We start from the raw sequence: 25,247 nt of genomic DNA, 5'->3' as shown, positions 1-25,247 counted from the left end.
GTCTTCACGATCCGACCGATTCAAGTACCGAACGTACGGCACCTCCGAGTTCAGCACACGTTCAGCTCGATGACTATCCCCGGACTCTGATCCAGCAGGGTGTCGGGGATGAGTTCCGTCAGCACAACGGCGTGGTGACGATGATGATGTTCTACCGACGCAGGGCTTCGCCTAAGCACCGCAACGATATGACTGAGGTGGAATATGGTGGAGGGAGGCACCGCACACGGCTAAGGAATGATCACGAAGATCAACTTGTGTGTTCTAGGGTGCCCCCTTGCCCCCGTATATAAAGGAGGGAGGGGGGTGCGGCGGGCCAAGGAGGGCGCGCCAAGGAGCAGTCCTACTCCCACCGGGAGTAGGATTCCCCCCTTCCAAGTAGTAGGAGTAGGAGTCAAGGAAAGGGGGAAGAGAAGAGAAGGAAGGAGGGGGCGCAGCCCCTCCCCCTAGTCCAATTCGGACTAGGCCTTGGGGGGGCGCCCAGCCTCTCCTCTCTCTTTCCCCTAAAGCCCAATAAGGCCCATATACTCCCCGGCGAATTTCCGTAACTCTCCGGTACTCCGAAAAATACATGAATCACTCGGAACCTTTCCGAACTCCGAATATAGTCGTCCAATATATCGATCTTTACGTCTCGACCATTTTGAGACTCCTCGTCATGTCACCGATCTCATCCGGGACTCCGAACTCCTTCGGTACATCAAAACACATAAACTCATAATATAACTGTCATCGAAACCTTAAGCGTGCGGACCCTACGGGTTCGAGAACAATGTAGACATGACCGAAACACGTTTCCGGTCAATAACCAATAGCGGAACCTGGATGCTCATATTGGCTCCCACATATTCTACGAAGATCTTTATCGGTCAGACCGCATAACAACATACATTGTTCCCTTTGTCATCGGTATGTTACTTGCCCGAGATTCGATCGTCGGTATCTCAATATCTAGTTCAATCTCGTTACCGGCGAGTCTCTTTACTCGTTCCGTAATACATCATCCCGCAACTAACTAATTAGTTGCAATGCTTGCAAGGCTTATAGTGATGTGCATTACCGAGTGGGCCTAGAGATACCTCTCCGACAATCGGAGTGACAAATCCTAATCTCGAAATACGCCAACCCAACATGTACCTTCGGAAACACCTGTAGAGCTCCTTTATAATCACCCAGTTACGTTGTGACGTTTGGTAGCACACAAAGTGTTCCTCCGGTAAACGGGAGTGCATAATCTCATAGTCATAGGAACATATATAAGTCATGAAGAAAGCAATAGCAATATACTAAACGATCAAGTGCTAAGGCTAACGGAATGGGTCAAGTCAATCACATCATTCTCCTAATGATGTGATCCCGTTAATCAAATGACAACTCTTTTGTCCATGGCTAGGAAATATAACCATCTTTGATAAACGAGCTAGTCAAGTAGAGGCATACTAGTGACACTATATTTGTCTATGTATTCACACATGTATTATGTTTCCGGTTAATACAATTCTAGCATGAATAATAAATATTTATCATGATATAAAGAAATAAATAATAACTTTATTATTGCCTCTAGTGCATATTTCCTTCAGTATGCATCGTCCAGATGCAGAGGCTGGGGGTGCTTCCTCCTTTTCTAAAAAAAGCATCTTAATTACTTACGCTTATATTATATATTTGATGTTTGTTAATTCTGTGTTGCTACATATACTGATCGATGGAAGACAGTTAATACCTTTAAGTTGTGTGTGTGTGAGAGAGAGATTATGCTAAATGGTCACGTTTTTTCTCGGGTCTTTTACATCTGTGTTCCTAACTTGAACCCACTATTCACATTTGCCCCTAATTCAAATGCCTGCTAAAAAATGTCCCTCCGTTGTTAGGTGCCCTTACGGAAATGCCCTTCCGTTTCGTTTCCGTCCGGTCAAAGGGGTTTGACCGTCTACGGGGCGTTTCTTGGACATTTTGCCCTTGCCTCCATGTGCCACTCACATGTGGGACCCAATCAGAAAAAAAATAAAAAGGAAAAACTCTCCCTCTCACCCTCTCTCTCTCACACACTTACATGTGGGCCCCAAACAAAATAGATAAATAAAAAAATCGCTCCCACCTCTCTCCCCTACCTCACGACCTCTCTGTCTCACCTTCGGCGAGCACCGACAGGCCGGATCGTGCGCCGTCGGCACCAGCTCCCCACACGCGGCAGCACTCCCTCCATTCCATTCCATTCTCCCTCCCTCCCTTCCTCTCCCTCCCTCTCTCGCGATCGCAGCAACGAGCTAGGCGGCGGCCGACGGCGGTGCTCGACGGACTCGAGAAGGCGGCCATGGATCCAGTGGTTTAGGGGGCTGGGCACATCTTAGGGGCACCACGAACACGACTGAGACATTGATTTGTGGTTTAGCAGCACAGGGGCGGCAAATTTATGACGGTGCTCCGGCGGCCGCAGACGAGGAAGACGGTCGATCCGGTCATGTTTGTGAGGTCCTGCTCGAGCTGCTCCTAGGAGTAGACCAAGTCGAGGCGTGCGCGTCACCTAGATAGCTTTTCAACTGTCTGTGAGGACAATGGCCACGGCAATGATGACGGTCACGACGATGGCCGTCCTGGGATGCAACTGAGGAGAGGAGAGCAAGCGGGGGAAGGGAGGGAAAGTTAGCTAGGGTTGTCCAAGGGCTTGCCGGCGTCGCTAAGTAGCCCTACTCGAGCTACTACGGCGGCAGCTGTCAAACAGCGGGGGCCTTCAGTGACCAGCCTCCTCTCTCGATGCCTGCGTGAGGCCGCCCGCACTGCCGCACTCCCACTCTCTCGCCTCTCCCGCCCGCACTGCCGCTCGCCTCCATTGGGTTGCCCGCACCGCTGCTCGCCTCCGTCGTGTCACCCGCACCGCAGCTCACCTCTGCATCTCCGTTCCCCTCCCTCAACCGCATCTCTCCTTGCCCGCATCTCGCTGCCGTTGCCCAAGATTTGATTTTCACCCAGGACGCCTCTTCCTCTCGTCCATGTCGCCTCTCCCTCTTGTCCCTGTCGCCTCTCCTTCCCAGCCATGCTAATTAGGTATCTAAAAAGGGTAGCACATTTGATTTTGGGTTGATCCTGTTTCTTGTGGTGCAGGTTTGATGTATACATTTGTGACTATTTGCTTAAGAAGAAACTTGGAGACGATGGTTAAGACATTCATGGCGGAGGGGAAGGTTGTTGATGATCCTTTCGTAAGTTTTCCTACTTCACTTTTTACTTATGCATGATTCCTTATCAAGATTCAGGAAATGTTGCTAGCTCAGTAAATGAATATACTTTTGGAAGATGCACAAAAAAGTAAGGTCTATACGCATGCTGTTAACCATTGCCTGTGATATTTTAGACTGGTATTGTTCCACTAGGACTGGAAATACTTTCGAAAAAATGTTGTGTTACCTCTCTATTGGCAATGGATGTTTGTTTGGTGTGATTTCCAGAATCCATGGTCCATCATTCATTCTGATTAATGCTGTCAAAATCACATCTAGGTTGTGACTGGTTGTCAACAGAATCTGATGAAACGACAAGTTTGGAGTGCTCTCTTGCCGGAACCTGCAACTTCGTTGTTATGTGATGCATCATTTGGTCCCGCTCCAGTGTTGTTTTGCCTTCTTTCATTCAGCTCGTGTTGCTTTTGGCTAGGAGACTACTAAAATGGAAATGTGTTTGTTCGATTATGTGTTGCAGGTAAATAAACAAATTTTCATTTCTTTGGCTTGCTATTAATTGTCACTTGCATACACATGATTAGGTGGGTCATGGATTTTGCAGCTAGCTAGCATGGCTAATATTGTGTGCTGCTGCAGAAATAGATCAGTGGTACTTTAATTTTTCTTCACCTTATGATTTTTTGTTACTTCCTTTTGAATTCTTAGCCATGCCATGTTTCACTTGTGTGAAATTCAAGATTTGATATTAGCAACCTCAAAGAGATAGCTCTGCATGTGCAGGACTCATGATTTCACAAACAATTATATTCCTATATTTTCAGTATTTCTTTCTTATTATCTTTTCTATTTCCGTTCCTGAACTGAACTTTGCCCTTGTCTACAAAATTATAAGAGCGATGATGGTTTGGACAAATGATTATGGTTACTTATTTATTTTCTTCGTGTTATATTACTGATGTAGATAAATATAATTATATGATTTTACCATTATAATCAGATGAGGAAGTGATAGGTTTGGGAAATGACAATGGTTGCCTATGTATCATCTCTATTGTATTCATGTAAATGCCCGTGTCTTTTTTCCATGGTGCTCCCTTTCGTGTTGCTCAGTCGCTGGCCATCGGGGTCCTATGCTCCATATATGCCTTTTCTATGTAATTAAATTTAAAATTTCCAGTTGCATGAAAATGATACATATACTTGATGATTCCTGACCAGACTTTGTTCTGGGTGACTCCTAGAGCAGTCGGTATCCGGTACAACGAGTTCTGGGAGACATGGGGTTGAGTGGCTATGACAGGGAGGAGCCCTGCGATGGCCTCGACACTGTGTCAAAGGAAGGTACTAACTAAACTTCATACATATTCCTAGCTTTGAAAAGAAAGGATGACTAGATTAGTCAACCCAGGCCGCCCTGAACAACCATACATCATGCTGTGCTGTTTGGACATGTGAATTCAATTGGTAGCAAGCTGAGCCAGCCATGAGTGTTGTGACCAGAGAGTTTCTGACTTTTTAGGTCTTTGCTAGCTCTATTCTACTCTGTCATTTGGTCATATACTTTTAGGTTACAGCTCACTAACAAAAAAACATCACAAATAATCAACTGGATGCAAATAATTTTAGTTCTAGAATACAACTTATCTTTTGGCATGGTCTACTTGATGCAAACAATTTCTATTATATAATGTATGTTGTTTAAGTTCATATATACACTGCTTATTATTCTTCTTGTTCAATAGTCAAAGATATGTGGAAAAACTTTTGCCTTCCTTTGAAAATTTTGTTATTCTGAATGATTCTTGTGGATCTCATTTAATCAGGCAAAATTGCTCATGCATGGCGTACGCCAGCACCAGGAGTAGCGACGCACGGTTCCCTAACTTCGGCCAGGACTCCACGTGCATCTTGTCGTTGCCGATCTCGGTACTTGCCTGCCTGCTATGTGTCTGGATTGGCATATTTTTTTAATTCTAAATCAAATGTGACATGATGATGGTTCTTGGCTGGTGAACATTAGTCCCGTGGTATCCTTTGACACACTGGATTAAGCTTTGTCCTCTGAAACCTTTTGTTTTAGTTTAATTTAGGCATTTAGCTTTTGGCATGCACATGCTTTTATTTGTCTGGATCAAACAGTAGCTTCTTGATTTTGCTATCAGATAATGTTGATTATATCTAAACATTTAGCATGCACATATTGTTTCTTTGTGGTTTCCATCAAAGATCATCTTCTGTAGTCTTCTTTGTCGATGGTATAACTGATCTTTCCTATATTTCTTATAGGGATCGTCTTTATTTTGGATTCTGCAGGATACTGTTTCTTTGAGGTTTTCGTCAAAGTAAATTTGCTTGCCTTCTTCTGACTTATTTCCTGGTTAAAGGTGGTTGATGGACAAACAATTAAATCCAATCAGCTACCTCCAGCACTAAATACTGACGTATTGAGCCAGCAACCTATTGGTCCAGTGCGTGTTGCATTTTATACTTGCATTTAGTAATCTAATGTGATATTTTAGAAGGTATCCTATTGGTGATAGTCTGCACGCCATCGTTATTGTCATATGTGATCTTAGATTTTACCGGTATCATCATGCAGGTCGATTAGAACAAGGTATAATTGTTTATGCCAGATGTGCATGCTCAAAGATGTTGGTCGGCAACTTATACTGTGTATCAAAGGATTTTGAAAAAGAAGGTGAGTTGTTGTTGTACATTGGACCTTTAGTACAATAACAAAGGCATATGTACCCAGGAATCAGAAACTGAAGCTACTCTTACAAGATAGTAGAATCTTCACTTTCGCTATCCATTTCTTGGACCCGAGTTGCAATGACTCTGACTTGATTCTTGACATACAGAGATGGCAGTTCTTGCATGATTATTAAAACTACCAATAGAGTGAGAACAAGATGGGGCGCCTAAGAGGCAACATATATGAGCATAAAAGGCAACAGGATAAATGACATTTATGTACTGAAGAAGAGTGGCTGAGTAAGTCTCTCATCATCCTAGAACACTAAATAATGACATGATTTTTACTTCAGTTAGGCTTGACTAGAGAAGGAGCCTTAAATACTGATTGTTTATAGCCTAATCTCACTGTAGTGTTGAATCCTTGCATGTCTATTTTTAGCATATACCATTGTTAGAACCGTGGATTAAATGGAGTCTCCCCGGGGCACTTGCTATTTGAGCCGTCCAAGTGACTGTCCAAACGACTTCCACCAAAGTTTTACTGCTTATTGATTGACTTTTACCAGGTTTCTTATGACTGGCATCCTAACTTTTGACTATGTACATGTGCATCTTCCTTTTACGACGATATAAAGATGTTTTAAATTTTCTCATCTCATAGGTATAATAATTCAAACTATTTACATGAATACAGGATCTCCACATATTGTTAGGAAATGCAGTAGTTATATATTCTTTATCTATTATAGATTAATTCAAAAATCTATTATCACCATTTGCGATCTCATCGTTATACGAGATCAGTCTATAGCTAATGGTTTTTATTTCTTCATTTCTTCTTTGGCGTCGGTGGGTAAGCTGATTAGGCTATTTCCCTGTGGATTCCCTGCTGGCTCCCACGCTTTTCCCTGCTCTCTTTTCCCCTTTGTTTCTAAAATAAGAAAGGATCATGGGAGGGAAGCACGGTAGGACGATGTCACCCGCGGATGCGGCTACCATACATTTCGATATGGCTGTGATTGTTTCTTGCAGTTATATTATCTCCTCTCCCTCCCACTCCCCATCTTTCTGTGCATCTCTCTTTCTCTTCCTATCCTTTGCTAATTCTCTGTCTAATTGACCATGAAAAGAGGTTTTTGAACTGTAGAACCAGTAAATAGATTCAAGTCTAATACGATTCACTATATGTTGATGAGCTTGATATAGGAGAAAATCTCTTTGCAATACTGTTTTCCTGCTAACTGATAAACACGTGGTTACAAAAATGTACCGATTGCATGGATAAATTCAGATTTGGTGAACATTTATAGATTCAGTTCTGATGTACCCTCTATTAACTCCAGTTTTGGTTGTCAATGCGTTGTTGCATATCAGATTTGAATATAACCATAATCTGATTGTTTGTTGTTAAAGACTAATCTTTCTAGGCCCATGCTAATAACAATCCTCTTGCGTTTAAAATTCACTCTTAATAGGGCTCAAGTACTAGGCACATCATGGAAGGGTCAGAGTGGATGATCCGATCTACCTCGGTAACGATGAAGGTATGTATGTATGCATTGAGTAGCAAGTGCCATTATCTATGAATTCTATTGATGTTGTGTTCGACACACTGGTTGGTTCAGTTTTTCAGGTAGACACTGTCGTAAACGCCACCGTGCCGGAAAGCCAAAGATTGAAACCATGTGTAGTGAACCATACCTTTGTGAGAGGACCAAGACAAGAGGTAACACTGACCCCGCTTGGATGAACTATTTACGATATGAAATTGTAGGTCAAGGAGGTAACAAATTTGTGCGTACAAAGTAAACGAAAACACATCGTATGATCTGAAATATGATAGTTCAAATTTTCTCTTGACTACATGGTTAGCAATTTAAGTTGGTGGAACTAAGAGAACAATGTAGTACTGTAGTTTATACGGTGTAGTGATTTACCCTTGAATTCATCTCTTACCATGAAAAACATGTTTGTCGCTTCTCTGTGGTTAAATATTTCATACTTCTCGAATGTTAAACTCTTTATACTCGATATGCAGGACCGCATGTCCAGTATGGTACATCCCTTGGACGCAGGTGCTTCTATGCAAAGAAGCTAAAAAAGTCTCCATGTGAGCATGGTTGACTCAGACAATCTGTTGGTACGACGAAGTCTGCCATCATGTACTACATATGTGAGATGACCAATACTACCACTGCTCCCGGGCAACGAATGGTGAGAGCAATGGTCTTGACCATCATATGCTACCTGTTTCCAGTATTTCTCAGCTCCATCACATGGAGAGACCTAGCAAGTTACCTTGAACAATCAATCGAGGATATGCGCTAAGGATTAGGTCAAGCCTAAAAAGGGCAGATTGTCGCTCCAGTGTCTACCCGCTCTGGGAAGGCAGTTACGAAGTCATAATCATACTATTATGCAAATACTTCATGTGACTTCATTAGCCAAATAGTACAATCGCCGGAGATTCATGTATCATGGCACGTAAGGAGTCGCGCAACAAGACAACCGAATGAAGCTATCAAGTATTAGGGTTTACCATAACTACTTAGGTTCTTTATCTCGCACCACCTATTGGCTCCCTTTGCCTATATAATTACTCAACTATTGTATTTACTTAGTGACGATCCATCGTCTTGGCTTACTTTTGGAAGAGAAATGCTCCCTTGCTTTTGGTATATCTGGTTGCCTTGCCTTTGGCATTGCTTGGATGAAATGCTCTGTAAATTTGCTGCGTTGGACTGATTAGTTTTCGGCAATCACATTAATTTCCTTTCGCAACAATAAGTACTTTGTTTGCATGCTTGAACAATAAGTATTCATTGCTATTTTTTATATTTGCAATGCTCTTATGAATGTATTATTGGATTGGATATGACTGTACCCGGCAGCGCGTCACTGCCGGTTGCGGCAAGCCGCACTTCCTACCTAGTGCATGGAGAAAGGAAAAGGAGGATGGCGTGCATGAATGTTAGTTTTCCTTTAATACTAGTAAATGTGCACGTGCAATGCACGTGTTGACCAATTAATCATAGCAATGTGATGATCCGGTCCATGTAATGACACTTAACCTACGTTACAGATAAAAACACATAGTTCATTTCTATCTCATCATGTGCATCTTCTCTTTTCACCATGTCGTACGACGCAACTCTATTTCTTCAAAACCCATAGGAAGACGTGTAGAACAAAAGTCTTCAACATATAGAGCAAACAAAGGACTTAAATTTGCAAGAAAAAAATTCAGTCATACAACACACAAGCAACTCTGATCCTTCAAAACCGTGCCAAGCTTCTACGGTTACAATTGAGAGCGACTATTTCAGGCTCGAAAAGGTTTCTCCTCAGTCGGTTTTCTCTCCACCATTCCATATATGCATCCAACGGACCTATAACCTTCTTCTTCCTCCAGGCATACGCCACCACACACGGCCGCCCACGTTGCAGCCTTGCCGCCCTGGTCTGCCCGAGCCACCACTGCTGTCGCCGGTCATCCCTCTAACCCACCTCTACCCAAACCCCATAACCCGCTGCATGTCCTCCGCCGCCGACGCCACAACAAGTTGCGCCGTCCCTGCCTACGTCCATGCAACAGGTAGTGTCGCCTCCATCTGAGCCTTATTGCCGTCTCACCTACTTCTCAGGCACATGTCGACTGATGCAGCTGAAAATTCAAGTCACCTAATAAATAGTAAGCACAATTATAATTACATGAAATACCTTCACTTCTATAGGGGCCTCAAAAGAATTTAATGACAACCTTGCTGTAAAATTGGTCGATCTAGATGTTGACTCTTCCAAGGGTTGATTGTGAACCAACAGTTTCTTATTAGATCCTTGAGCTCAGGCAAAAAGGGATTAAATGAAATAATGCAGCGCCAGGAAAAAAGGCCACAGAAAGATTCCAGGTCCACTAAGAGAAGACAAATGAATTAAAACAATTTTCTAAAGGTTCGCCTTGCTATCAATAAGACCAAATCATGTTCTGGATAACCAAATTCAATCTCATGTATTCGGCACTTAGGAGCTATACATTCCAAAATTACGTTGTTGTAGCATAAATCAATGTATTAACATATATGGTTTAGTCTGAGAAATAAGTTTTCTTGTCAAGCATAACTTCTGAATGTATTAAACAATAAGGAGGAAATAAATGTGATCATGAAAGCCATCTTCCTCAAACTTTATTGTGTAACTGTATTTAGTCGTTTGACCTGCTGTAACTGCATTTAGCAGAAGCATAATTTGCTCCAGAACCAAGAATAAAAAAACACTGAAATGACCACAGATTTAACATGGATATAAATGTGGCAAAGAAAAAATGGAGTGTCTTATTACCAGTAACATATATGAAATCAAGACCAAGTGCAGGTGCATGTGGATGGTGCATCAGGTTATGTAAGAAGTCAACAAGAATCATGTGTTGATCAAGCAGGGCCAATGCCATGTGAGTAGACCAAATATCATACTCCAAACCTCCCATTTGACAGTAAAAAGACCTTACTTTCATTGGCATGTCTGTTATTATTGATCAAGAAAGTAGAAATCATATGTACATTGAAAATGTTCACGTGCTCACGCCCTCAAATGGCAGACCAACAACTAAGATAAACCATACACATAAGTTAGTTTTTAAAAGCAATGCTTTCTTTTCTCATATACAAATAGATTCGTATACTAACAGTCTAATCCAGCAATAGTGCACATGCAACTTCGGAAGTAATATAAATATAGACCATTGCATGTTTATTGCTATATCGACAAAACTCAACAGAAAAGAAGGAATGCTGAGTTGTAAACAAATATACTGCATGTGAGTTGTAGTCGCAGCAAATCGTTCCCTGACGCCTAGAAGACATGTCATTATGAAACATAGCACCTCACACATGTAGCAAAAATCTAACATGTCGTTACAGAATTAGCAGAGCATATAAAGTCATAGTCATAAATGTGGACTAAATTCTAAGGAGACATAAAACTATCTATGTGAATAAGCTTTCAGTGGCCTAGTTCGAGATTAAGAAGCACTCTCCATTGTTCCATCATTCAGCTAAAAATCAAAATATTTGATTGATATTAAGACCCTCGAGAAAAAACATAAAATCAGGCTTGTCAATAGCTAGCTATTGTATATGTATCTCCAAATTTCTTGTACAATCATTGTGTGATTGTTCAAAACAGATAGCTTGAACCTTGGATTCTACAACTGCTTGATTGGAAAAAACTAATTTTAAAATATTATCAACTTTCATTGGTTCGAGAGTGAGTGAATATGAAAACAAGTCAGACATAAAATGAAAACCTGCAAATGATTGCAGGTGCTAATCGAAAGACTGCAGGTGCTAATCAGTATACTTTATTAACACTTTGGTTGCAGAATAAAAACAGATTCTAAATCCAAATCTAAGACTACATGAACAACAGGGGAGGGGTTGACACAGCCAACAACTTTTGACTTTGAGTCGAAGCTTGGATTGTACGTAAGACAAGTATTGCAGAATAAACAACATTCAGGTAACAAGAAGGCTTGCATCAACCAGAACAATATAAAATTTAATACAAGGACGCGTATGAATACAATGTTCAGTGTGAACACGGGATCTAACATGGAATTGCTCAACAAGCAGCCTTAAAAAATAATACCATTGCTCAACAAATGGTATAAACAGAGATAACAATATCACGTGTAGACTCAGATTTAATTCAACGAATATTCCCCATGTCATGGATACAATATTGATAACTCGAAAAATATTATAGATAGATCAGAGTTGCAAAAATGAGGTGATCCAAAAAATGGACATTTTACTGGCTGATGGCAACCTCTATAAGTACAGAATCTATATGGAAATACTCAACTGTTATGAAAGAACTATAAGAATTGTTGTATGGGTACAATCAGGAGTGCTCAGAATTGCAATTAGGACCTTCTAGTGGCTGAGGGGAATCTATAGTTAATACAAAATCACTATGCAAAAACTCAACTCGTAGGAAAGAACTACAAATACTTGTTGTATGGGTTCAATTATGAGTGCTCAATAGGTGAAATAATATACTTGTTGTATATGTGTCCGTCCTTTGCGACGGTTATCAAAAAATGGGAAAATAAATATATCTCTAGTACTGTAGCATACCTTTGATGTATAATTCCGTATGAAGACATTTATTTACTACCCCTATATGCAAAATATGGCGATGAACAAATACTACCGGCTGCTCGTATTTGTTCAAGGAGACGACATATCCATTACAAATAGTGAATTTTAGTATTTCACTTTATTCATGTTGCCCTTATGTATCATGTATTATACTATATGCCTAGAAAATACACCCAAAAGGAAGCTGCAGAGAAAGGACCAGTGGAGCACTGATCAATCTAGCATGCATTTGTCAGTAAGGACTCACATTAAAATCTGACGAAATGACTAATCGAGTACAGCCCTTTTGTGCAGCATTAAAGTGCAGTCTGTTGACTTGTATGAGTGCCACAAGTTCCAGTTCTTGCCATCAGAGAGTCAGGGAGCCACGGGCAGTGGAGGTTATTTCATCTAGAACAGAGTGGCGACGAACAATCAAAATCAAATAAATGAAATCGACAAGATTGCTTCCAGTCAATGGGAATGAAGGACGATGGAGAAGATAACACACCAGTGAGTGAAGTTGATGTCGCCCCTCGCGCGCGCTTATGGTCTGCCATGGGGGGAGCGGGGAGGGAGGCCAGGAGCGTGCCGGCGAGACGCGCACAGGTGAGGGCATCGTGGGAGGCGGCAAGGGTGACGGGGAGGGCCGCCGGCGCGGCGAAAGCAGTATAGTGGCCGGGGGGGGGGGGGGGGGGGGGATCACGGAGCATGCCGGCGAGGGCTTCGTGGGGGCGGCGAGGAGCGCGTAGGCAAGGACGTCTAGGGGCGGCGACGGCGACGGGGAGCGGTGTAGCAGGCGGGGCGGCGCCTGTGTCCGGGCGCGGGGCGGCTACGCGGGGAATCGGCGGGGCATGAGGTGGGCGTGCGAACGCCAGAGTTTTCGTCTGCCTCTTGTTTAATACTCCCTCCGTAAACTAATATAAGAGCGTTTAGATTACTATTTTAGTTATCTAAACACTCTTATATTAGTTTACAGAGGGAGTAGTAGCGTAGATACACGGTCCAAAGCGGATAGTCCGATGTGGAGACCGGGCTCAGATGCTACCGCTCATGAACAGTAAAATCAGTAAAATTCAAGAAATCTAAAAAAATTGGCACCCAAGTTGCTCGGTTGCGCAATGTGCATGCCAAAAAAAATCATGGAGTTTGGACATTTGAGGAGGACAGGGCAAAAATAAATAAATAGTGCCATGACCTTGTCGGATGTCAAAGACTAGGGAAATTTATCTAGAGCAGACACTAGAATAAAGGGCTATTTTGGGGGTAACAAGCTAGCGGCCTAGGGTTCCCCCCGCTCCGCCGCCGCCGCCGGCCCCCCTCCCCCCACCCTCCCGCGCCTCCGGCCGCGTGCGCCGCGCCACGCCCCGCCTCCCTCTCCCTCCCGGCCCGCCCCCCGCGTCGCCTCCCCGAGCGAGGCGACCGGGGGCCCATCTCCCCGCCCTCGAGCGCCTCCCCCTCCCGTTCCCCTCCTCCCGCCGCCGCCGGCCTGCGCCACCGGGCCCTGCCCGCGTGGTGTTGGCGGCGGCGGCGGCCGTCCCTTCCCCGCGCGCGGTGCCACGGCTCGGGTGGTGGCGTCCCGCGGCGGTGCTCCTCGGTCCATGGTGATTCCGGCAGCGGCGGCTGCTCCAGGCGGCGCAGCTCCGGGTGGCCTAGAGGCGGCGGCGCAGCCCCTTGGCGGCGCGCTGGCGCGGTGGATGGTGGCGGCGCCCGCCCGGCCCAGATCTGGGCCCTTTTGGGCCCCATCTGGATCTGGGCGGGCCTGACTCGGTCTCGCCTGCGGCGGCTCCGACCGGGGCGGTGGTGGTGCGGCTCGTGCGGGGGGTGGTGGAGACGGCGGCACGTCTACTGCAGCTCGGCGACGGGTGCTTCACGAGCCCCTTTTGGGCTTGGCCGGGCCTCGAGGGCCTGGTACGCTCCCCTTGCCGCGTCCGGTCGGTGACCGCCGATGGCGGTGGAGGTTGTGTCCCCCGGCGTGGCTGCTCTCGCTGCCGTTCCTCGTTCCCGGCTGCTCCCTTTCGTCCTTGTCGGTCTCGCTTCGATGACCACGGTGAAGCGGCGGTGATGATGGCAAGTCCGTGGTGGCGCACGTTCGTGGGTGGCTTGTCTGGTGGTGCGCGTCGGACCGTTCGGGGTGGTGGGTGTTTGGCGGATGGGAGAAATCCGGGCCGGCTTGCCGGCCACGACGCGGTGACGCCCGTGGGCGCCATCGTTCCTTCCTGAAGGGCGTCGGGTCTTCCCCTTCCCCACACCTCTCCGCGTACCGGGGGAAACCCTAGGACCTGTCCGGGCAGCAGCGTCGTCGTTGTCGTCGTGTTCCTTCCTGAAGGTGCTGCTTGGTATGCGGAGGTTCGAGGTGCCTGGAGCGAGGTGGTACATCTCCGGTGGGCGCAACGGTTTTGGGTTATCATCGTTTTTGTCGATCCGACGCTGTGGACATTATTTTGTCTCTTCTTTCTCTTTTGTTTCTTTTGGGCATGCTTGTGCTGTTTGCCCCAGCATTGGACTCTTTGTTGTATCGGGCGGTTGCTATATCAATATAGCGGGGCGAAAGCCTTTTTCGGTAAAGGGCTATTTGGTTCCAGGCCTAGGAGTATCACACTTTGCCATACAATGTTGCCAAACTTGCCTAAGGTTAATTTTTTAAATGAGAGCCACAAGTTGGCAAGCCTAAAGAAATCTTGCCATATTTTTTTTGTGTATGTGATGTGGGACCATAGTGTGGCTTGCCTAAAATGTGGCTTGAACCAAACATACATCAAAGTTGGTCAAACTTGTCTAACCTTAGATGTGGCAAACTTTGGCAAACTTAGTCTCAAACCAAACAGCCCCTAAGAAACTGTGACAGATGAAAGATGGCGTGAAGCGTATACCTTGCAGGGACGCGTTACGTGTTAATATATAGCTAGAGGCTAGGGTTTACAAGATTCGGTAGTTAGGTTTAGGCTTGATCCTCAAGTTAGCTAACCACATGATAAAGATCAACCGCAGACCTAACTACCAGATTACAAGATTGTAATATACGCAAGTTAAAGAGTACATACGGTTTATATCCAACCACATATACGTGCATTATATTCTAACACCCCCCTCAATCATAACTTCATCAAGTTGAGATTGCTCTTGAATTCTTCTAACTTGCGCTATGATAAGGCTTTAGTAAAACCATCTGCAACTTGATCATTAGTGGGGATGAACCGAGTATCAAGCAGCTTCCTGGCTACTCTTTCTCGCACAAAATGATAGTCAACATCAATATGTTTTGTTCTTGCATGAAACACTGGATTTGCTGATAAATACGTGGCACCAATATTATCACACCACGGTAGAGCAGTAGGGGAGTGATTCACATGAAGTTCACGAAGCAAGATTTGAACCCATATTAGTTCAGCCGTAGCATTTGCCAAGGCTTTGTACTCCGCTTGTGTGTTGGATCTTGACACAGTAGCTTGCTTCCGTGCACTCCAGGATATGAGATTTGGTCCAAAGAAAACAACAAGACCTCCTGTTGATCTTCTGTCATCGTGACATCCAGCCCAATCAGCATCAGAAAATGCACTCACCAATGTTAAGGCTAACTTTGCAAACTTTAATCCTGTGCTCATAGTACCCCTCGGATACCTTAGGATTCTTTTTACTGTTGTCCAATGTGCAAGTGTAAGAGCATTTATTGACAGGGAAAGATATGGCAGGTCTTGTAAGTGTTAAATATTGCAAGGCATCTACCAAGGCCGAGGAGCGAGGCACGCGAGCTGGCCTGGCCCAGCTATTAAACGTGCCATGGCGGGCCTTGCCGTGCCAGGAACGATTAGCACGGGCCGGGCCGGGCCGTTTGGCCACGCTCTGGAAAAAAAAACCATCACAGACTTCAGAACGATTTCCCTAAAAAAAAAAAAGAACTTCAGAACGAGTCGAGAGGCGAAATTTTGAACCGAATCCGCTCCTCCCCGAACCCCAAACCTCACCGCCGGCAGCAGCAGAGCAGCCGCCGCCTCCGCCTCCGCCTGCGCGTCCGGCGGCCCCCGCCACCGCCGCGCTCGCCTCCGAAGCCGGCGACGGCGGCCATGGAAGGGGACCGCGCGGGAGGGCCCGCGGCCGCGGATCTGCGCCGGGACATGGCGGCGTGCGAGCGGCGGATCGCGCAGGGCCGCGACCGCACCGCGGCGGCCGCCTCCGCCTTCCGCGGCGCAGTCCTCTCCGCCCGCTCGCTCGCCGAGCACAGCGTCGCGCACCGAGGTACGCGCCTCCCCCGCCGTCGCCCCTGCTCTTCCGTTCGTCCGCTGCTGGTCGATTCGTACCCGCGGGAGCAACCTCTGAAGCGCACGCTGTGCAGTAGTACCAATTGTTAGCTGTTCAGTTCGGCGATGGCGGCGAGCCGGTGAAACTTGCAAATCTAAGTTTGTTTGTGCTTGGAATTCCTGCCTGCTAAGGGCCTAGTTTTTGGACGATTAGTTAGTTACCTTTGGGCTGCGCTACGATTTGTGAATCAGTTTTGCTGATGAATGTGCGAGTGATTGATTTTACCGATTCGCCTCTTTCTGTGATGGCAGAAAAGCTCAACGCTCTCAAGGACCAGCTCAGGGGACTGGAGGCAGCTCTGGCAGAAGCTCTGTCCAGTAAGCATTTCTTCACCCTTGGGCAGCTTTGCACAAATGGAATGTAGTATGTTACACTCCAAGTGCTTCTTTTTTGTTATGGAACGGGTTCGGTCTATGAACCATGTGATGTGGTCAATGTTTCATTTCATATTGGTCTATCGTCGTCCTCTGCTGCATTTCATGGACTTGTAAACTATCTCTGCAGCACAACTGAAGAAAGAATCAGAATGTAAGCACACCAGCGAGTCGATCTCGAACGCCACTGCAACGAACGAGCAGCTCAGAGGCCTGGTCTCGGAGCAGAGGGCTAGGAGAGATGAGTATGCAAATGTCATAGCACATCAGCTTGAAGGTAAAAAAATTACAATCTGAATCACAGTTCTAGTACAACAATTTAAAGTGTCATTGTAGTATCTTACCTGTAAAGTCTGAACTGAATAGGAAATTAGAAGTTGTTTGGTCAGGTTCGGAGATACAAGTCCCAATAGTCCAGCCTGAGGGGTTCTTTTGAACTCCTAGTTCCAATATATTCTGCCATTGAAATTTGTTGTTATGCTGACGCCAACATTATGATTTTGTTTGAATATATTTTCCTTGGCTACGCAGAATCTGGAACCTACGTGCCTTGATACATTTTCTTTTGATGGCAGCTGTCGAAGCTCTTGAAGCTAATGTTGATGCGACGGGGAAAAAGAACCTGGACGAAGCTATCACGTGGTACGACAAATTTCTTGGGTTTCGAGTTGTTGCAGGGGAAGGTAATGACAGTTTCCATAACATGTTCCTTTAAGTGAGCTCCAGGCCATAACATAGTTGACATTTCCTCTCTTTTGTGTGTGAAGGGGTTAAATTTGTCTTCAATAAAGTGGACATGCAAAGTCCTGACGATGAGTATTCGTTTTGCATAAAGGTCAATAAAGACGAATACAGCTGTGAGTCGCAAGTTTCTTATCTAAGCTGTCTAATATCATACTGTTTGAAAATGTATAGTCATCAAAGTTCTCATTCTTTTTGTAACAGTAATTCAATGTATTCCGTTACTGAAAGACACTGAGGAGCTGGTGAAGGATTTGAACCGCACTAACGATCTCTTCAAGTTCGTTAGAACCATGAGAGCAAGATTCCAAGCGGCTGGCATCAAAGGTATTCCATGTTTCCTTGCTGAACTGTATCAAGTCCATTTTCCCGGAAATGCCAGTTAATTGAGTATGGCACTGTTTACCCCCAAGATTAACTCTGTTAATATTGCTGCAATAACGTTCTCTGTATGTATCAAGTATCTACCTAAATTTCTACCGATTTGTTTTATAATCAACTGAGTGTCGAGATAAACTTGTCATGTCTGTATGATGGGGGGCTGGCAGCAGGTTTTACTAGCTATAATATCATGGAAACTTGAATTGTCCTGTCCTGTCCTGTATGGCATAATCTTCCTAATAATCTTGGTGATGCAATCATGGTTTAGTTTTCTGCTCTAAAGGTGTCGGGACTCCACTTCATTTTGCTGATTTGGTTCACAAATTTGTCAAACTTCAAGGATTTTGAACCACAAATAACCTGACCACTAACTGAAAGGAACACCAAGTACTTACTCCAGAGCAGTTCATGACATCTGATGTTGCAAAACATGACCATGCCTTGTGTGCTTCCTCATAATGAGTAATACTGAACATTTCTCATGGTAGTTCTGTTGAAAAATGGGTCGTCTAGCTTATGAGCTATGCAATTCTATTTGCACTGTTCTGCAGGGGTTCATCCTGCAACTTCATTGTGCCAAGACACATCATCCACACCAATTTCATCACCACCGGCTGTGTCAGTTGATACCACAAGCGAAGGCAGCACCAATCAAAGTCATTCCCGAAGCCGGTCAAAGAATCAAGATACACGTGCAAAGAGAGGTGCCCCTCCCCGATCAACAGCATCTCCCCTTACATCGGGATCTGCCACCCGCCGCTCCCCACGCTTTGCTGTAAGTACACCATATCATCCCCTGGGTACGCTGCTAGCTGTTTATTATCATCATTTATACTCCATAGAGAACAGAAAAATTGCACTCGTGCTGATGTATGAGGACTTTTTTTAATTCACAGGCTGCTGACGCAGGGAATAAGCATTAAGCTATACACAGAAAACCACTTGGGCAGCACCATATGATTCAGTGGCTGTATCCCAGTTTGGACGGCCCCCATGGAGCAAATTCTTAGATGCATTGGCTGTATCCCAGTTTAGACGGCCCTCATGGATCAAATTCTGAGTATGGCAAAATGAACAAGAACAAGTAGGCAGTGGGCTGTGTACTTGGTAGACACAGGGAGTTCCATCTCGATCTCCTTCCCCTCAACCTGACACCATTGGTTCACATCGATCTGTACAGTGAAGTGAACGTCCAGTAAATCCTTGACGAGCGTTGCAGCTGTAGGTAGTTTCGATTTGGTCTTCGAGGAACGTTGCAGCTGCAGGTAGCTTTGATTTGGTCCCTGCTATGCCATTGTGGATGTTGTGTATTTTTTTTTCTGTTGTACTCTCTCATGGAAACTTGAACTGTAATTTCCTATCTGTAGAACCTAATCTTCCTAATAATCTTGGTAATGTAATCATGGTTTAGTTTTCTGTTCCAAAGCTGTTGGTACTCCACTGTGTTTTGTCCAAGGACTGGCAACTCCAAATAACCTGACTACTAACTGAAAGGAAGGCCAAGCACTGCTGAGTAGTTCATGACATCTGGTGTAGCAAAGCATGGCCGTGCCTATATAGCGTGCTTCTTCATGATGAGTAATAAGCACTTCTACTAAGGCACTTCAAGAGGAGAACCTTGAATTTAAAATAGTGTGCCCCCACTGCTGTTTCTTTACTCTGATTGATTCCATTTAATGGTAATCAGTTTGGAAAGAAGTCCCAAAGAGGTACGTGGTCATCCGTTGTCATTTGTTAATTTGTACGACCAGGTATTACAGAAATCATGTGTTTGATACTCAGACCTTTTTTATTGTATCGGAATTTCTTTATAGAAACATGTTGGATCTTCGGAACACAACAATTCTTTTATAGATTTCTTTGTTATACCACTGGTTTTTATAGGAATTTCAAAATCCACTAGAACATTTTTTATGAACAACTATGTAAGTTTTCCGTAATTCATTATTTTCTAGCTTTGCACTTCCGTTTTATATTTGTGCCTTAATTCTTAGTCCTATCAGTCCTTAATGAATGATGTTTTGGACATAGCCTTGATCAAAATTCTATCACCCTGATGATTGACATTGTCGAAAAATAGTTTGATTGGATATGTGAAAATTAGTTTTTTAATTTTTTCCTGAAAACTATTTCAGTATTTTTTTGGTATTATTATTATATTATACAAGAAAATAATGGTCAAAGTTATATTTCACGGGCCATGTAGGTGTCCAAAACGTCAGTCATTTAAGCTTATTTCTGGGGACCGATGAGAAATATTTTTTACATAAGTATATTTGCAGTAAATTAATCCTATTTACTGAAAAGAAGTGTGACGAGATGTTTGGGGCTTGAGTTTAATCACTGGATACCTTGCCAACATTCTCGAAGTAGAGGGCCCAGAATTAACTATTAATAATCTATCAAAGAATCATCCTTGAAGGGTTAGTAGGTAGCTTTTGGGCTTCAGTTTAACCACTGGATACCTTGACAATACAAGGATGCAATCTTACCATGTCCCACATGTGAAACAAGCTGTCCCCTCATATGATACATTTCTTCAATCACGTTCAATGCTGCATGATAGCTTTTGCTTTGTCCCTAATGTATATATCTTAGTGTGTATTCTTTCCTCCCAATTGTGGCTTGCTTTTATCTTTTTTTGCTCTGGCTTGTTGCATCATCGCCCTCTATAAGAGAACCGTTCTGCAAGGAATTCTCTTGTGCTCATGCTACGTGCATCCCTTCGTTTACACATGTTACTCCATCACATTTAATTGTAGTGATTACCTCTTGAAAGAAGAAGGATTGGTCTTGTGCTATCATATCAGACAACGAATTCCTACTACCAGGTATTGTTAAAATTATTTGTTCAGTACTTAATTAGACTCTCATTGTGCTGTTGGACTTCTGTAGAATTCCAATCTTTAATCACATTTTAGCATGGCAGGTGCTAGTATATTATGTATGGTCGAAATTTGGAGCAAGTTAGTTACCCTGTCAACATTGGCACGTGATGTTATCTGGCGGCACACAATTTAAAACAAAAATCCAATCCACACATGAAGTGCTTCGAATAGTAGCAGTAGAATTTGACTTGGTAATTACTTACTTAGTAGTCACATGCCACAACATAATTTCTGTTTTCCATGTGCGGACTGAATGTGCATTTGTTTTTCTTTTTCTTTGTGGGGCATCTTTTGTGTCTCTTTAATCAAAATTTTAAAACGGTGACACCACAATTAGTGGTAGTACTAAACCAACTTCCCGAGGCACAAGTCGCCTTCTTAGCTCGAGCTCATATGCACCTGCCATGAACAGTGAATTCAGAAAAAACTATTTTTTTTCAAACAATTCTGATTTTTATTGTGGTAAACATTGGTTAAAGTTATGAGTGCTTGAAAATTTTCATTACGAAATGACATTCGTGGAAGTCATAAAAAAACAGATGCACGAAAATGCTTTCAATGAAAGCATTTTGGACCACTGATTTTGTTTTTTTTGCCACAAATTCCACGAATTTTATTTCATGGTGAAAATTTGCAAGCACTCGAAACTTTCACCAATTTTACCACAAAAGCATTTCAGAATTTTTTGAATTTGTTCTCAAAAAAATTTGAATTTACTGTTCAACCAAGCTCATTTGAGCTGGAGCTAAGATACTCCACGTCCCTTCCTAAGAACCACCATATGTAATGGAAGTCAAAACTCGCCTCATTATTTGCCACAAGAAAAATATGGTTTCAAAGTACAGCTCAGGTATTTCAAGTTAGGAAAAGTTCAAAATCAGTGGCTGCTCATTTACCAATCTTTGTATTTGTTACGTTTATAGATGGCAGAACTAGCTAGTTCATCAGGAGGAGGACATGAACTGCCACAAATGGACCAGGAGCTCCCGACGGCAGCCACATCCGGTGATTTCACATCAGATAGTTCAACGGGAGGTGGACACGAACATCTACAGATGGACCAGCGGCTCTTGACAGCGGCCGCATCCGGTGATTCCACGTCAATGAAGGAGATGGCCTCGCAAGATCCAAGCATTCTTCTTGGAACAACTCTAGCTGGGAACAGCTGCCTTCACATATCCTCCATCCATGGGCACCAGGCATTCTGTACGGATGTGGTAGAACTGGAGGAGTCTCTCCTCGCCGCTTTAAACCTGGAAGGGGAGACACCACTTCTCACCGCAGTGACTAGTGGACACGTCTCCCTGGCTTCCGTTCTACTCCAATGCTACCGTGCACAGGGATTGAGCGAGTCAATCTTGGAGCAAGACATCGATGGTTGTAACGCACTGCACCATGCCATTCGCAACGGCCACAGGGAGCTTGCCCTGGAGCTCATAGAAGCAAAACCCGCCCTGTCGACACATGTGAACATTTGGAGCGAGTCACCCATGTACATTGCGGCGTTGAGGGATTTTATTGATGTTTCAGAGAAATTACTTGAAATTCCCGATTCTGCTCATACAGGACCATACGGCTACAACACTGTGCGGGCTGCCGTGAGAAATGGAAACCCAGGTGAGATCAAATGTATTATTTTAGTGCTAGATACATCCATTTAATCATGTAATTCCCTACCGAGGTAGTTAGGTAGTACTCCCTCCGTCCCATAATATAAGAGCGTTACTACAACGCTCTTATATTATGAGACGGAGGTAGTACCTTTAACAGTGCACTAGCTTCTCCTTTCTTTATGGGGTCCTCACTCCAAATGCCCAACAGAGAAGAATAATTACTCATGGCAGTCAATCTGTTTTTTGCTTTGTTAGTTTAATTTGTCTAATAGTGTGAGACCAAGGAAATCCAATAAAAAATTCTTTCTCACTAGATTGGTTCACACACCCGGCATGGGGATCGATTCTCATTCCCCGCTGGCCGCTGTACTGCAGCAATGCTACACGTACAAACAATTTACAGGCTTTTACAGGATGGTTAACCTTGATTGGTCAATAGGTTAGCGGGGCGGCCCACCCCCCTGAAAATCAGGGGGGGAGAGGTTTCTGATTGGTTGTTAGATGGAAGGAGCGTGTAAAAACGTGTAAGTCTTTGTATGTCTAGCATTTTTGCGCTGTACTCACATGTGAACAACAACACTTGTTGTAGCCTGTAGACGCCGGAGAAGGAGTGTGTGGGGCCTAGTTCTAGCAGTGTGCTGATCAAACACCTAGCCAGGGTTGGGCGTTCAATAATGCCCTACAACCGTCGTGTGGGTATGGTTTTGTACAACTAGGGTTTTTGTTGGACTGGAAAGCTTTGTATCTAAAAGGATTTTAAACTGATTGTATTATCGCCATCCGTTTGCTTAATTAACCATTGTTCATGTACTGATCTGTTTTCAGTTTTGGCTAAAAGAATTATGGAAACACGTCCTTGGCTGGCCAGAGAAGCTGACAACGATGGGCATACTCCACTAAGTGCAGCTGTATGTTATGACCAGATTGGCGTGCTACGAGTATTGCTGGAGCATGATTGCTCTTTAGGGTATGAGTTGCCACGTGATGGTTCCCCTCTCCTCAGTGAAGCTGCAATTGGAGGTCATATCGCTGTTGCTCAAGAGCTTCTTAAACACTGTCCCGATGCTACTTACCGTGCAACAAAAGGTCTGTGTTGGACATCCCTTCATACAGCTGTATGGTATGATCAAGTGGAGTTTGCCGAATTCATAATGAGGACCTCACAATTACGCAAGCTCGTCAACATGCAAGACATGAACGGGAGAACTGCTCTACATGGCGCATTACAGAAGTGCAGTCCTAAAATGGTTGCTGCTCTGCTGTCTCACAAAGGTATAGACACAATAGTCATTGATAATAGGGGTACACCACCAACTTTGGAGTTGTCGGCCTTCACGGATCATGCCAAAACATTAAACTGGGTACGTATAATATCAATATATTTTGCCTGTGTGTGTGTGTGTGTGTGTGTGTGTGTCCAACATGACTCGTGAGTTTGTACCATGGAGCTCAGAGTTAGAAAAATAAGAGGCACGAGACCTGCCTTTGGCTAAAACTTGTTGAGCGTGTCTGCTCATCTACTTTTATGTAATCGATCCATTGGCAAATGTCCAACATGTGTGACCATATATAAACGGTTGCAAATAATAAAAATATATTTTACTGTATTATACTCCTTTCCTCTATTATGCAACCAACAAATCATAAAATAATCAATGCTGCAACATACATTTTTTATATTTAACTATTTTATTTATTTTCTTTTCTAAGTCTAATAACAGTATAGAAAACTTTATAACACAGATTACAATTATGTGTCAATTTATAGAGTAACATTTTTGTAGGCTGCTATTTCCAACATTGCCAACAACTTTGTTTATCAATTTAAATATAATGTGCATCTTTAACCTGACAGCAAATTTTCTAAGTATTACGCATGTAATAGAATTTCTAAGTTTGTAATTACACCACCATATTCATTTGTACCTTTGAATTGAATTCATGCAGAATGAAGTGCGTATGCTTATGCTGAGAGCTGATCCCCGAGATGCCGCCTCTTTTTATAATCTTCAAAGGAAAACCAAACTAGAAGCGACCGAGGCATCAAGGAAGGAAGCAAAATCACTAACTCAAACATACACAAGAAACACTTCGTTAGTGGCGATTCTCATTGCGACAATCACCTTCGCCGCTGCCTTCACCCTTCCTGGAGGATACATCAACGGTGCTGGAAGCGAGGGACTTCCCATCATGTCTAGGAAGTTTGCATTCCAGGCATTCTTGATTTCTGACGTCTTAGCAATGTGCTCCTCATTTGTTGTGGCCTTCATATGCATCATAGCAAGGTGGGAGGATTATGAGTTCTTGCTTTATTACAGATCCTTCACTAAGAAGCTCATGTGGTTTGCATACGTGGCAACTACTACGGCTTTTTCAACTGGTTTATACACAGTGCTTGCTCCACGTGTCCACTGGTTGGCTATTGCAATTTGCGTCATGGTAGCTTTGTTGCCGATTCTAACTAAGCTACTCTGTGAATGGCCTGTCTTGAAGCTCAGACATCGGTTGGGTAAAGCTTTCAATTCTGATTTGCTTGACATGGTGTAAGTCTGACCTCATCACTTTGTCTTGAGGCTCTGCCTTTTGGTATTATTATTTAACTGATCTGTAACAAATATCATAAAAAGTATACAATTGGTTCTTTGTATTCCATTTCAGTATGTAATCTACTTGGTTTACTTGGTTTGACCCAAAAAGGTAGAGGATTCTCTTCCTTATGAATTGCATTCCTTTTAATTGGTGTTCCTTCTTCTTACAAGCGGAAGCAAGATTATGCATTGTGTGGTTTCCGAAGCAGAGCACTGAAAACATATGTCCAAGCTTTAGTGGTCATGTTATCCTTGGTATTGAGCTAGTCTGCCTTTGTCAAAGTGAGGTATCTGCTGAAGTTGTTGTAGTGGCTGATCCAAGCTCAAAGCTTGCCGGCCGTGGCTGA

The 25,247-nt window shown here is 43.8% G+C and overlaps 2 protein-coding genes across 2 annotated transcripts; both read left to right on the top strand.

Moving 5' to 3' along the window:
• The first annotated feature begins 15,872 nt into the window (after positions 1-15,872).
• Positions 15,873-19,227, top strand: LOC123072848 (kinetochore protein SPC25 homolog). The gene is made up of 8 exons (XM_044496512.1): positions 15,873-16,252; positions 16,567-16,632; positions 16,820-16,966; positions 17,265-17,372; positions 17,457-17,546; positions 17,635-17,757; positions 18,363-18,586; positions 18,708-19,227. The coding sequence occupies exons 1-8, from the start codon at positions 16,081-16,083 to the stop codon at positions 18,732-18,734; spliced, it is 957 nt and encodes a 318-aa protein (XP_044352447.1). The 5' UTR covers positions 15,873-16,080; the 3' UTR covers positions 18,735-19,227.
• A 229-nt stretch (positions 19,228-19,456) lies between these two features.
• On the top strand, positions 19,457-25,002 carry LOC123072846 (ankyrin repeat-containing protein ITN1). Its single transcript, XM_044496511.1, has 3 exons — positions 19,457-22,316; positions 23,138-23,673; positions 24,260-25,002. Exons 1-3 carry the CDS (start codon positions 21,623-21,625, stop codon positions 24,857-24,859), a joined length of 1,830 nt encoding a protein of 609 aa, XP_044352446.1. The 5' UTR covers positions 19,457-21,622; the 3' UTR covers positions 24,860-25,002.
• The last annotated feature ends 245 nt before the right edge of the window (positions 25,003-25,247 follow it).

The sequence above is a fragment of the Triticum aestivum genome, chromosome 3B, assembly GCF_018294505.1.
Source record: "Triticum aestivum cultivar Chinese Spring chromosome 3B, IWGSC CS RefSeq v2.1, whole genome shotgun sequence".
Lineage (NCBI taxonomy): Eukaryota > Viridiplantae > Streptophyta > Magnoliopsida > Poales > Poaceae > Triticum > Triticum aestivum.
The sequence above is the reverse complement of the archived record's forward strand: the minus strand, read 5'-3'. Positions and strand labels throughout refer to the sequence as shown.

Coding starts and splice junctions, on each gene's coding strand:
- LOC123072846 (XM_044496511.1), top strand. CDS start 21,623: ATGGCAGAACTAGCTAGTTCATCAGGAGGAGGACATGAACTGCCACAA. Junction 22,317..23,137: donor CGTGAGAAATGGAAACCCAG/GTGAGATCAAAT, acceptor ATCTGTTTTCAG/TTTTGGCTAAAAGAATTATG. Junction 23,674..24,259: donor ATGCCAAAACATTAAACTGG/GTACGTATAATA, acceptor GAATTCATGCAG/AATGAAGTGCGTATGCTTAT.
- LOC123072848 (XM_044496512.1), top strand. CDS start 16,081: ATGGAAGGGGACCGCGCGGGAGGGCCCGCGGCCGCGGATCTGCGCCGG. Junction 16,967..17,264: donor CATAGCACATCAGCTTGAAG/GTAAAAAAATTA, acceptor TTTTGATGGCAG/CTGTCGAAGCTCTTGAAGCT. Junction 17,547..17,634: donor CAATAAAGACGAATACAGCT/GTGAGTCGCAAG, acceptor TTTTTGTAACAG/TAATTCAATGTATTCCGTTA.